The sequence below is a fragment of the Callionymus lyra genome, chromosome 1 (assembly GCF_982586985.1).
Source record: "Callionymus lyra chromosome 1, fCalLyr1.hap1.1, whole genome shotgun sequence".
Taxonomy (NCBI): domain Eukaryota; kingdom Metazoa; phylum Chordata; class Actinopteri; order Syngnathiformes; family Callionymidae; genus Callionymus; species Callionymus lyra.
Genome location: NC_141818.1, coordinates 35,882,014 through 35,896,427, shown reverse-complemented (window position 1 = coordinate 35,896,427; position 14,414 = coordinate 35,882,014). Strand labels below are relative to the sequence as shown.

Genomic DNA, 14,414 nt, shown 5'->3' with positions numbered 1-14,414 from the left:
AGCAACTTTAAAAACTTGCTGGAGTCTACTGTATCCTCTTGTCCTCAGTCATCGCTAGGATCTCGCAGGATTTAAATGTTCCTTTGGCTGCGGAGGACGTAATAACTGCAGCCTGAAGTTTAAAAAATGAAAAAATGCTGTAAATATTGAATGTTTTTTTGTTTTTTTTAATCACAAAAACAAATCAAATTGTTTTATTTCATTCACATAAAAATATATATAAAGCATAAAATAACTATGATTAGATAAGATAGGATTTGAAAGATAGATAGATAGAATTTGATAGAAATTGTTTTTCCAATTAGCACACAGCAATTTTCATTAAAATAAGAACAAATAAAAAGAAAGAAAGTACAAGATAACACAATCTAAGTCTAATGATAAAGAATATGGCTGAAAGACAAATGACAAGGATAAAGGATACAAAGAAAGATTAACATAGAATTTTAATGTCAAGATACTTTCTCAGAATTGTACAATCTAATAGCCCGAGGAATGAAGCACAACATCTGAAAAAAAAATAGATACAGATAAATAGAACAGTGTCGTGGAGAACAAATAACGAGATTTACTGCAAGACAATAACCCTAATATGTGTATATATGTCGATCAGAGAGAAGGTCATACGTATGACGATAAAGATTGCTTCTGTTTTCGTACTACTTGTGTGCTATCTTGTTTTGTACTGTCACCACACACAAAAAAAAATGTTGTGATTGCAACACTGGCCTCAAAAGTTTCCGATTCTTCGAAAAAAAATAAGAAGTAACACGAGTCCTCTCAGCGTGTGCGCCGATCAGACGCACTCGTCGCTGATTGGCTCCTCCCAGCTGCCGCCGGCCAGCCAATCACAAGTCAGTGCGCAGCACCAAGCGACGTCGTGCACATGGAGGCTCATCGCCACACCCCGCTGACGGAGACACTTGTGTAACAGCTGTTTTTCCCCGAGAGTAGAACCAGCAGCACCAGCGTCGAGCCCCCGCTGGACATGTCGAGCACGCCGAGGACGCGGCGCACGCGGCGGCCTGCCTGTGCCGCGCGGCTCGCTGAAGACACTCCGGTCCACAGGTTGTAGCAGAACTTTTGGTCCAGAAATGAGAGCCGAGGCGTCGCTGCTCGCCATGGGTTTGTTTTTGCACGTCGTCGGCGCCACTCCGACCGCGTCCACGGCAGACACGGTAAGACGGAACGCTTGTCAACAAAGCTAGCTCGTTGCTAACGTAGCGAAAACTCCAGCTTTTGTGTTTGAGAGTTTTTTTAAAAAAAATTTTATCAACACCGAAATGTTCTAGTAGTTTAGTCGAGAGTCGAGGTTTCGCTTTTAAAAGTCCGGGACCAGGTATAGCGGGGACGACAGTCCGCTTGTCACCGAGGCTACGTGACCTAGCTTTGGTGGTTCTGTAGGCCCCGCAGTTGGACATCACTTTCAAATAAATGAACGCATCGAGAAAAGTTATTTAACCATCCAGGGGCCACTCTTTCCTCATGACGAGTTTTAAATCCCCTAAGAACCAATTTGTTTGACTGCTAAAAAATCATGTCACAACACGGTCTGGAATTTATAATCCATGCCTTTGTGTCTGGACTATTATAACAGTTTATGTTGGTGTCTAAACAAAAAGGAGCTGTCTCGCCTGCAGTTCATACCAAACTCTGCAGCGAGAATTCTGACCTGCTCTAGTAGAAGAACTCACATTTCCCCCCCATCCTTAAAACTCTTCACTGGCTGCCAGTTTCTTTCAGGATCAACTTTAAAATTCTGGTTCTTACTGTCAGAACTATTCATGGTCAGACCTTCCATCAGTGATCTGATCCAGCCTTACACCCCAGTTCGGGCTCTGAGGTCTGTGGATCGGAATCTACTGATGGTTCCTGAACACGCTTCCGGACCAGAGGAGAGATCTATATTCGACTAAAATAAAACCACTGCAGTGTTGTAATGATCACACAAATTGTGTTGGACAACCAAAATAAATTTAAAAAAAATTAGGTGATGCATATTTTACATTATGATGTCACACATGTTTGGCTTCTATTTCGGACTAACAACGTGGATAAAAAATAAATGTTGATCAATTTAGTTAATTCACGTGTCAGCAGAATTGTTATTTGTTTCACATAAGCTTTCTATTGGAGCGAGCTCGTGAATCCAACCACACCTGTGGACTCGGGGATTAAACCCTGTTGCTCTGGCTCATGGGTTTCTTTCTCTGCTTGAAGCGTGGTCAGCGATTTCTTATCGCAGACCGCACCTTAAATCTGCAAAACTTTGTTTAGTCACAAACAATTTCCGGAAGGAGACCTCCAGAGGGATTAATAAAGTTTTATCTGTCTATTTTGTTGAGACAGAAAAAACAAAAAACTTAGGAGTTGCTAAAGTATGTTATCTTGAGGAATGATGACACTTGGATTAGGGAAGTATTGCCATTAATAAACAACATATTCACATGTGGAAGCTGCCTATTATTATGGAGAACTTATTGGTAGTGGTGTAGCAAGAAACTGGCGATACAATACTTATCACGATCAGTGTTATCTTGACCTTTAAAGTTTATACCTTATTGAATATTGTTTTGATTGTTTAAGCGCTTTGTGACCCTGGTCTGGAAAAGCGCTATACAAATAAAAATTACTTACTTACTTACATAAATTATATATTGTGATACTGTAGGAACAAGGATATATTTGTTGTATTGTTGAGTACTTGACTCGTCCATCAATTTAACGAACGCATGATTCTTGACAAAGTTGTAACTCTTTTGATTTGTTTTAAAAAACGAATATCAGCTTCAACAGCTGCTAGAGTCGACGGTATCATCGTGTCCTCAGTCAGCACCGGGATTTCATTTGTTTTAATGGTTCCTTTAGTTGCTTAGGACATAATAAACCAGCAGCCTGCATGTTTAATTGCAACGCAGTAAATATTTGCATGTAAATTGTTAAAAAAAAAAGTATATTATTTTGTACACACTTAATCGGATTATAAACTGTAAAAGATGTATCGTGGAAAAATAAAATGTAATTTGAAAGTCAAAAAATTACAAAATCACTATAGTACTATCGGGTATTTTGGAAAAATATATCCACATATGGATCATTAGCATGACTATCATCATCCACAAGGAAACGATGATAAAAGATAGATTTTTTTTCAGCTTTATTAAAGCAGCACCATGTGAGTTTAAAAGTTTATGATTAAACAAATTTGTTTCTGGCTCCCTCCACTGCTAGAACGGTGTAACTGCATCGCCGCCACAATTTTCATACTGATTGTTTACAAAACATAAAAAAGGCTATTTTGGTTTCACTGCCTTGAGACAGTTTGGTGGTCATGTGATGTACACATGAGTCACTCTGACCAAGTTAAGTAATGTAGAGGACCTTTAAAAATACTATAGTTTTCTTTGCAAATTAAATAAACTCTCTAAAAAAATGCCACATTAAATAGTGTTTTGTACAATACAACCTCAATGACCGTGGAAGAAAAAGTCAAGGGGTTCATTCTACACTTACGTCTGCAACCTCCGTGAGTAGATCGAGTCTTCTGGCAAATTAAGAACCGACGCCGCTTGTGCTCGGATCTTTTCAACAGCTTCTCATTTTTGTCTTGATCTATCTCTAGCAGAGGATTCTTGGAGGGGGGACACCCGCTTGCAAGTAATGTATCAGTTTTGCGTGGAAGACTGACATTTCTTGGACTTAATAGTGTCTGTGGACATTAGGGCTGCACGATATTGGAGATATGTGCGATATTCTTGAATTGCTATATCGATATTTTTTCTTTGCCTAAAAATTTATTTTATTGTATGCAGTCGAGCGCAGGAGCGAGTACTGTAGGGGAGGTCCGTAATGTAGATGAGGAAAACGATGCGATATTTCCCTTTCGCGCTTCGGTGCCGACATGATCGCTCACTTCTAACGCTCAGTTTCGTGGGACTTGCATCGGTTTTCCGCGAAACTGAGCAACATCAGAGAGGAGCCACCGGCATGTCGCGATATCACCAAATCAGTAATACCTCCTTGTACACAAACACATAAAACTTTATAAATGACCTGACGCTTACAAGTTAGCTTATTAGCATACGGCGAAGACGGGCGGGTTTACACTTGTTTGGAAGTTCTGCGATCTTACAAGAAAACAACTCGGACGAGAGGAAAAGTACTTACAATATGCTTTAGCAAAGGAGGTTGAAAGAGATTAGCTGCTGACTGGATTAATCGCGTTTGAGGTAGGGCTCATAAATTAGTCTTAATTCCATGTATATACAGCGCGCCGGTGTAGGTACATTTTCTGTCCCCCCCCCTACAATTTCGGTCCCCCCACTTCCTACGTGATGACGTCACTCGCTGCATAAGCGAACGTCTCTTTAAAATATTTTTTATGGGTTAAAGAAACGTCAACAGAACGTTTACATGATACTTTTTACCACACATAAAACATTTATATTGACAAAAAGACGATCTTCGTCAACCTTATCACTTTCGGTTCTTTAATTTCCTGGTCTGAGGAAACATGTGACTTTGACACCAATGGAAGTTCCTGTGCTACATGTGACGAAGCCGCTGATTGGCTGAAGCTGTTTCACTAATAACAACGCACAACTGCACAATTCAATACAAACATTCGAGTTCCAAAATAACGATGTGACGTCATCCATACCTACACCGGCAAGACCATAGTAACCGAAACTAGCAAGCTGTGCCGCACAGCTGACAGACAGACGGAGACGTAAACACAACAAGACATAGAAGTACAAATTTACAACTTTACAGAACGTGACACTGATGGGTCAAAATACCGATTTTAAGAAATGCTTGATTTGATTGCTTGATTGTTCTATGAAAAATTGGAATTTATGGCACATGTTTTCGATATGCATTTTGCACGTGCCAGTATGCAGCCCTAGTGGAGATTACTGGCTCGGCCATCTTCGGCGTCCCTGGCTAGATTAAACATGGCAATCATGGAGCGATAATGATGTGAGCTCGAGGGATTTTATCAGCCCAATTTGTCAGCTCTGCAAGTCACTTTGAGGTTATGGAATCATTCCAGCTGTCTTACTTTGCCTTTGTGTAAAACTTGTGTCGTGTTAATAACTCTTATCTGAGGTCAGCCGCTGACTCTATCAGTTGGAAAGAAACGAAACGGAACATCGTAGTGTGGGATTTTGTAGTCGGCTGCAGGACATTCGCTGATAAACAAAGTAGATTTGTGTCATTTGTGAGCTGATTATTTGTATTAAGTTGAGTTTGTTTCTTTTTCTCTGCAATAAGTTATAAGATGGTTTTAGAAAACAAACATACAGTCAGAATCTCAAAGGTCAACTTAGTTGCTTCATATTGTAAACAAGCTTAGTAATTGATACACTTTTATTGAACTTTCAAATGATTGAAAAATAAACTTTAAAAAATAAATTGTTCGTAAATCGCTTGTTTTATTTTGTTATTTGTGTTTTAATTTTGTAGTTTCGCTGAATCTTTTTACTGTCGCCACACACGCTTGCATTGCGGGAAAGAACAAGAAAACAACATTCGACAAAGGTGTTTTCTAACCTTTTTTATTTTAAACATTCTGTTTTCATGGGAAGGTGTGTTCAATTGGATTTTGATTATTTGTCCAGTCCAATCTGAAGGATGGGTCCAAAGTTGAGGCCCGAATTACAGGAGGAATCTTTTATTTTTTCTGTGGTGACGGACAGATTGACAGATGGGGTTAGTGAGGACAATGTTTTCTAATGTGGGTGTTTTCTGGAGACAATTGTTTTGAACGATGCAACGAACTGTAAACATACAAGGAGAAGATTTTTTTTTCGGATTTCGGTGAATTACAGGTATGTGGAGACGTTTGGAGTCAATGTATAGGGAAAAGGAATGTTGAAGATCCCAGGTTGAAGGCCAGAAAGATGACCATTGACGTTGTTTTTCAGGTGTTTACTAGATTGTTGGTGGTTCAGTCCTTCACAGCTCGCAAGATTATCCAGTAAATTAAGTAAATATTGACTCTGAATAAACAAGTAGTAAAACAAGCTAAATAATATGAATTATATTTGTTTGAAGACTCTTTTGCACCTTATTAGAAGTTTAAACATTTGTAATTTTATAAAAATGAAACTTCAATGGTTTTTATTTTTAGATGTTGTCGTAAGTACCCTGTCATGCAATTTTAATGTCCACCATAAAATAGTCATAATTATGTATAGTCATATTCTGTGCCTCTCACACACCTTATTCTTCCTGCCAGGAGCTGGCTGGAATTTTCCGTAAGGCAATTCCATGTGCACGGTTTGAGTCACGGTGGGTGCTTGTGGGAGGGTCTTCTAGGCATAAGAGGGAGTGAAAACATTTGAGAGCACTTTGACGTCTGGCCGTCTGAGGTAATCACACATGAAGTTGGGGATCTTGCTTTGTGTGGAGCCGGGATCATCATGCCTTTCATTCTCGGACCTTCTCTGGTAATTTGAGGACAAACTCTTGACAAATCCTTGCATGGATTCTTGCAGGCAAACCTCACCTCAGGGCAAAGTGCTCGACGTCATCCTGGTGAGACCATTACATGATCATTACACGCAGCGGAACCTAATAATAGAAGAATAGTCGAGCACATGCTGGAAGGGGGTCAACATGCCTGCAGTACAACAAGACGATAGTTTATTGTTTATGTCTGGAGAGGGAATAGGTGTTGTGCAAAAGTTCTGACTTGTTCTGCTCTGGCAGTTTTTCAAACATTTGCGTCTGATATGATCCTCGCAGACGGATGAAATTCAAGCAGCTTACAGGCACAACCGGTTAGCACTTGTTTACTCCACATTCATTACTAAATATAAATGCCTGCGACGGGTACATGAGATCATCTTATAAACATTTGACTTGTTTCTGTAAACAAGTTAAATCTGTGAGCTTATTTATTTATTTCTTTCATATAAAAAGTCTGTGAAGCCAAAAGTAATTGAGGGAAATAATTCAGTTACACAATAGTTGGGATGATTCAAAGTAAACAAGTTATATTTTTGCGATGAGCCGTAATGTTATTATCCTCTGACAAGTTCATCGCTAAACCAGTGGGATGTTTAGAGGTTCCATGTCTCATTTGTGGTACACCAAGAATGAGTGGTTAAACCACGGCAGCTTAAGGAGAGCCAAGTGTATCAGAGGCTGGTTCGGGCCGAGTTTACAGAAAAGTTCCTAATGATAATCCGGATGTAGATGATTTAGTTGTTGCTATAACACAAAAATGAAAAAGTCCTTTCTCATTTCATTCTGACTCTTGTCCGTCAATGGCGCTCAGGGCGCTGCCATGAATCTATGTTTGTAACAAGTAGACACTAACTTAATAAAGGGTTTGATTCAACCAACAAGATCAAACCTCGTTCCCTACAGCCATGTTCCCACTGTCCTTTAACCCTTTATATCCCTTTTCCTACTAATTTAAAGGTCGCCCGGATTTTTATATACTGATTGAATGGCTGTAATATGGTTTGAAATATAAACATAAGTTGCATTTTAATAGACTTAAGTTGCTACTGTGAGTTTTTGACCGTGTACATCTAGTTAAAATGGGCGGAAAACGGACAAACTGCATGCGGGCTATGTTCTAGCTTTCTTATATCTCTTCCACCCTTTCTTTTATTCCTCTTTTTCTACCCCATTTATTTAAATGGGGAAAATCTTCAATATATGTTTCAACTCCTTCCACTTTGACCTACTACTTCCACTACTACTTCTACTACTACTTCTACTCTTACTACTAATTCTACTAGTACTTTTACTTTTCTTTTAGTTTCCTACTTCTGATTTGACTACTAATTTCACTTCTTCTACTTGAACTACTACTTCCACTTTTACTTTTCTACTACTTCTATTTTATAGTAATTCAACTACTTCTTCCACAGCACAGCAGGGTCAGCATTCCCACTGCATTTTCTTCTGGAAATGCATTTTTCTAGTTTAATTAATTATTGTTTTGTTTATTTTAAACACTACACAATAAGCACTATTAGCGTTAGAACTAAACACTTGTAACTTGTGCTTCCAACAGAACACCTTCTTTGTCTCGCTCCTACTCCGTGAACTCACCTGTGTGTTTTCCCTCCTAATAAGATGTTTTTTACCAATCTTTTTACCAGTCGTTCAGGAGTTATTGTGCTGATGAGTAACAGTTGATACAGTCTTACTGCGGAAAGAGTTGGTGCTAGTGTAGCGATGGTTTAAAGATCACAAAGCATTGATTTTTAGATTTTCTTTTTATTTTCTAGATGCAATTGACCTAAAGAAGCTACAGCAGTTTTAATAATAAAGGGTTAGACAAGTTTTTAACGGTCAAATGATGACTTGTGTATTTTTTTTTTTTTTTCAATGAATGATGTCATAACTTATTTGGTGCATTTCAACTAAGCTTGTCCAGGCCTTGGTGGATATAAGTGTATGTACCAAAAAAAACTGTTTAGTTTGGTTTAATTTTGTTCCAAATTAAGGATAAAAAAATAGAAATCAACCGCTTACAGCTTTTGCTGTCAATGTTCCTGAAACTATTTGACGATGAACTCTGTACCAGTTGAAGATCAGTGACTCAAATTAAATGCACAACATGATAGGAAGGGCACAATGTCTGGCAGACGTGGTGCAATAAGAAGCTCCCTACAGTGCCAAGAACTCCTTGACCTTTTTTTTAAATGAACCACACTATGTGAGTCACTACAGATAATGCATTGTGCTAAAGTGCAAGTGCCACAGTACCCAAGCAGTTCTGGTTCCTGTTTGAGTGGTGTTGATTTGAATGTGTTTCTGTCTCTCGCAGAAAATGAAAAACTGCGACGGCGTCAACAACCAGAGTTACACATGCGAGTCTGGACACTGCTGCGGGGAGTCTCAGTGCTGCAGCTACTACTACGAACTCTGGTGTAAGTTCCCTTTTCTTCACTTGAAAAAAAATCAAGACGTTTTCCTGATTTGTCAAGTTCCTCAGGAAACCAGCTCGGTGGCAGAAAAAAGGAATCTCCCTCGTTGCATTATTCTACATTTTTTGATTAAAATAACTTAGCTAATGCTAGTTAGCATCACAGGTATTATGTCTGATATGGTCCTGATGATGTCATTTCAATGCTACTAGCCCATGAAGCATTTGTAACTGGGTCGCACCGAAAAAAAAGTGTTTATATAATTTCTCTGTCTGAAAGGTCTTCTTTCGAAATGATATATTTTTCCTGAAGTGTTATTGGCCTGGGACTTTTCGACACGTCAAGGAACAGTCTAGGCTTGGTGCTTAAAATGCTTAAGATTGGTCCGTGATTTAATGGTGAAAACAAACTAAAATAAAGGTATGATAACAGAGTTGCAGATCTGCCGCGCAAGTCTTCATTCATGAGCAACATGTAATCGAAAAATAATCTGGATTATTTATGTAGCTGGAGAGTAGAAATATTAGTAAGTAAGTAATTTTTATTTGTATAGCGCTTTTCCAGACCAGGGTCACACAAGCGCTTAAACAATCAAAACAATATTCAATAAAGTATATACTTTAAAGTTCAAGATAAAACTGATACTACTTGTCGTTTACAAACATTCAAAAACATTGTGGACTTTTCATCACCTTAATGGAAACATTCTATTGAAGAAAAGCTCTGAACCGGCCATTTATTCAATAGAAAGAAAACATCCCGTCCTACCAGGACGTCTGTTGGTCTCATGCCAGGATCTGACCCCTCTCCAGCCATTCATAATGAACCCCGGCTCAGACCCTTCCCATGCAGCGACGATCCAGTTTCAGACGTCGATGCGAAGCCAAGCAATGTGACCTCGAAAGCTCCCTTTACTTAAGTTGATCACTCTGTAGCTTCTGACCACGAAATCAGTCGATACAAAGGTCAAATTCCACTTTTTATTCTTGAAACCCCTTTATCATCCGACCCCTGACATGTCCCTGTCACACGAAGCGTGTTCAACTGTGACTCGTTCAGGACGGCAGTGACTCTTTAATTAGAAGAACTTATTGTTTTCATATCATAAGACCCTGTTGCTGTGCAGATGATGGCTTTTAATAAACTCACCAATCAGATGCTACTTTCAATCTTTGTCAGTCGTTTACCACCTGACTATTTCCAATTAGCTTCTTTTATCCAATTTTCTCTTTCATCCTTGTTGTTTCAGTCTTCTCGAAACTCTATTATAAATGGGGTTTTTTAAATAAAAAAAATGGGGCTGAAATGACCAGCCATTTGAACATTTATGACGTCAACCATAAAGGGCAACTAATGTCAAACTTCCCCGACTCACTCGCATGTTTCAAATGTTGAAGTCTTCCTCTCCAGTAAGTCCCTCATCATGACCATGTTTGGAGCTTATTACTTTATAAACCTCTCCCCCGTCTGAAATCTCAGCGAACGAGAGGTTATGAGAGCGGAGTCCATTATGAAGTAGTAATGGCTTCACTCCTGCTGAACCACACCCCGCTTTTTTTTTTTTTTTACAACAAGTCCTTATAGGTGGAGACTTCCATGATTGATGACGAGCTGTGACAAACCTTAATGTTCAACCAATCACAGCAGAGTGTTCCTAGTTATGGTAAAAACCATTTAATCTCCAGATAAACTAATTGTTTTAAGCACATTTTCTAATGTAAATATTTCAATGAAAAGAGAGTTTTGTACAAACGGACACATACTGATGATACAATAGAGTCCAACATCTATTTAATACACACTTCAGAATCATTGTCTTTTAAATGGCCGACCAAAGCAGATGTTATATTTTTAAAAGATGCTATTTGTATTAAGTCTTGTTACTCCTGTTTAGTTGATGCATGAACTCTGTTTTGTTCCCTCCAATTGCAGGGTTTTGGCTAGTGTGGGCGATCATCTTCATTTTGAGCTGCTGCTGCGTGTGTCATCATCGCCGAACCAAACACCGCCTGCAACAACAACAACGCCAGCATGAGATCAACCTCATCGCTTACCGCGAAGCACACAACTACCCATCCCTGCCCTTCTATTTTAGTAAGACATGCCAGTCACCTTGCTTTTAAAATATGTGCGTCTTCAGCTCTGATATCGATTTCACAATCAGCCTTTTTGATTTTCTATCGACTCTAGACCCACTTTAATAGATTTGACCAAGATGAAAGGGGAAAAAAAAATTTTTTTTTGGACATGTAGCATTTACATTTTTATGACACATTTTAGGGCCGAACATTTTTGAAGACGACGTCGCAATGAGCTTGTGACGTTACAACTTTAGGAAGCACATGTGTGGAAGGTTCTGTTGGCAGTTGAGTTTGAATGTAAAGAAAACTGATGTTGAAACACTATTATTGTGCCATGAAGTTATACAAATGATTTTATTGTATGTTATTTAATTTGATATACACTGTACTTAAATATAAAATCGCAATAATTATGGGTGAAACGTGTAAATATTTGGGGCACGGTTAGCGGCTGTCGCCTCGCAGCAAGAAGGTTGCTAGTTCAATTCCAGGGCGAGTTTGTATGTTTTCCCTGTTTTGCTGCGGCACTCCGGTTTCCTCTCACGGTCCAAAAACATACAGAGGTTGATTGAGAAATTTGGGAAAAATTGTCCATAGGTTTTATTCAATTCAATTCAATTCAATTTTATTTAAAGTGTCTTATCATAACAAAGTTATCTCAAGACACTATACAGTTGAAATAAGACTACAGTTGATTAGGGAAAAATAGATCCCAGCAATTCAACAAAGAGCAAGAAACAATGAGTGTGTGTGAATGGTTGTCTGGATTTGTGTGCCCTGTGACGGACTGGCATCCTGTCCAGGGGGTCCCCTGTCTCTCACCCTATGACATTGGGATAGACTCCCGTCTCCCGGTGACCCCAGTATGGGATAAAGTGGTAGACAATGAATACATGTATTTTATTAATTTATTTTTCAACGTTGATTAGTTCTCATATGTGGAGTTCGCCCAGTATCTCTATTGTTTTAACTATTAATAGTTATGTAAATAATCTTTACATTTCTTTCCAGGATTTTTACCAAACTACCTCCTACCTGACTATGAAGAGGTGGTCAACAGACCGTCCACTCCTCCCCCTCCATACAGTGCCTTACACACTGGGCCCACGACAGTGGTCACAGGTCCACTTACTCCTGAGCACACGGAGCCAAACTGTACTGTCATTCAACCCACCGCGGTGCCCCCGCATTCTGACGTTCCCATGTACGGAGGCGCAGTAGAGCCACAGCCGCCCCCTCTAGACTTGAACAAGCCCCAAGATGCCGCAGTGATCCTGACCTCCGACACTGACACACTGGGCAACCACCAGAAAGGGTCCGCGAGTCCAGGAGACCCCGACAAGGACGCCCTGCTGTCCGACGGAAGCGCCGGCGGGAGGACGCGCCGGTTCACGGGCGACTCCGGAATCGAGGTGTGCGTCTGCGGGTCCCAAGGAAGCAAGTGCGGCGGCGTGGCGGCGGGCAAAGAAGGCAGCGGGCCGCCCAAGGAGGCGGACCTCCTGCTGGGACGCGAGGACGACAAGCGGGACTTCTGCGACAGTTGCGGCCACCGCTCCTCCATCTGCGTGGAGGAGGAGCCGCCGCGAGAGAGTCGGGCGCCGCTAGGACACCCCCAGACGCCGCGCAGGAGCAGCACTCCGGTGTGCCTCGTCCTCCACACCATCAGCGAGCAGGAGGCGCCGCACCACAGCGCAAGCACTGAGCCACAGGGTTGAAAACACTCGGCTAAAGATACTTGAGCAGGGAAAAAGTTTAGCGTGAAAATGTGGAGAAAAGAACTTCATGTTAGCGAAACGTCGAGAAAACTCCAAAAACATTTTTGCCTTAATCTGTGGAGGTCATTTCTAGGCTCTTGATCGGCCTTAATAAAGCTCTGAAGACACGGCGAGGCATCTCGTGCAGCAGGAGCTTCAAGTCAAGGCAGTGATGACGGGACGTTGCCTCGGATTATCTCAATGCTCTAGTGTTCTGTGAGGAAAAAAAAAGATGGAGAGAGAGCTCTTGCATGAGGTGCACAATATTTCACTTTAAATTCAAGAAAAGAAGAAAGAACTTTGTTACGATTTTTAATATACAGCACTTCACTTTTGTCTTAATGTAGCTCATGCCTACGGTTAAAATAAAAACCCTCCTCCGGAGACTTCGAGGCAAGGAGAACGATACACTAAAGAGCCTGAAACTAAAGAGATTATTGAAAGTACACAACTTCAGACCTCACCTTTTACAGATGACCATCAGCCATCATCGGTGTGAAACAAACTTGCTGCCTTTATACTTTATACAATAAAGTTTAAACGTAATTGTTACAAACTTTTATGACCCAACATTGTTAGTCAAAGTAATTCTAACATTATATATTCAAATGGCAGTGAGTCGGCACCGAAGCCTTTCGTGAGCATTTTAAAACGCTAACCTCTGCAATAATTGGTAGCTATTCTTCAAAAGCACTTGTCTTTGTTATTAAGCTCATCATAGAGAAGAGACGGATGTTTGGCCAAAGCACAAACGTTACACTTTAATAGCAAAATGTAACCTGAATACTATTTAAACCCATAAAGGTGATTTTGTAAAATGTATCTTTCAACAAGACTCATAAGTGCTTTACATGTGCTGCTACTTTCTGAGGGATGTTGTCGCACTGTTATATTCATTTTTTTTCAAATGGAAACCACTTTATATTTTTCATAGCGTGTCTTAAAACCATAAGAGTTGCATCAAATCTAAAGCTTTACTGAGTTTTCTCTGATTGTGGCTTTTGTTTTTATTATCCTTTTGAATCAAAAAAAGATGCGTGTTGGTTTTATTCTTGATTTATATAAAGGTACAGTCTGTGTATCGGATGTTAACAAAATCATACGCGTTATGCCAAAGATTTTTTTACTCGTATGCGGTTGTTGTGCTTGTTGTTGTTTTTTGGAAATGTTCCAATTGTAAAACTTATCAAAACCACCAACGTATCTGAATGTCAATAAATAACTTCAAATTTAATTCTATTTTCATATTAATTGTTCATGTAATTATTAAGTGAAATGCTAACTTAGCATTCTGGCTACTAAAGAGGCATTTGAGAACATGTGGTCAATTCACCTTAACTTATTTTTTTACTCATCCTCATGCCGTTTAAGGGTTGGGATTATTTTCAGAATAATCTGTTCTTATTAGAGTTATAGACAAAAAATGTTTATTTTAATGTAGTGACTGGAGCTCAGTTGTTTTTTGTCATCAAAAAGACACTTAAAAACATCCTTATAACCTCCATACTGCTTTTCAGTTACGTCCATCTTTTATTGCAGTTTTTTTAGGTCGTTTTTAGCATAAATATTGCGACTTCAAGCAGGAGCAGAGAGACTGGGAACTTCTGCTACAAAAAAAACTTGAAATGGACAGAATTACTTTTTAAAAGTAAAAGAAAAATAGGTGAAACATCAAATTCTGAGGT

The 14,414-nt window shown here is 39.6% G+C and overlaps 1 protein-coding gene across 1 annotated transcript; it reads left to right on the top strand.

Annotated features, from left to right (window-relative positions):
* Positions 1–915: 915 nt before the first annotated feature.
* Positions 916–13,963, top strand: wbp1lb (WW domain binding protein 1-like b). Its single transcript, XM_087804938.1, has 4 exons — positions 916–1,178; positions 8,795–8,897; positions 10,827–10,988; positions 11,987–13,963. The coding sequence occupies exons 1-4, from the start codon at positions 1,095–1,097 to the stop codon at positions 12,688–12,690; spliced, it is 1,053 nt and encodes a 350-aa protein (XP_087661064.1). The 5' UTR covers positions 916–1,094; the 3' UTR covers positions 12,691–13,963.
* Positions 13,964–14,414: the final 451 nt, after the last annotated feature.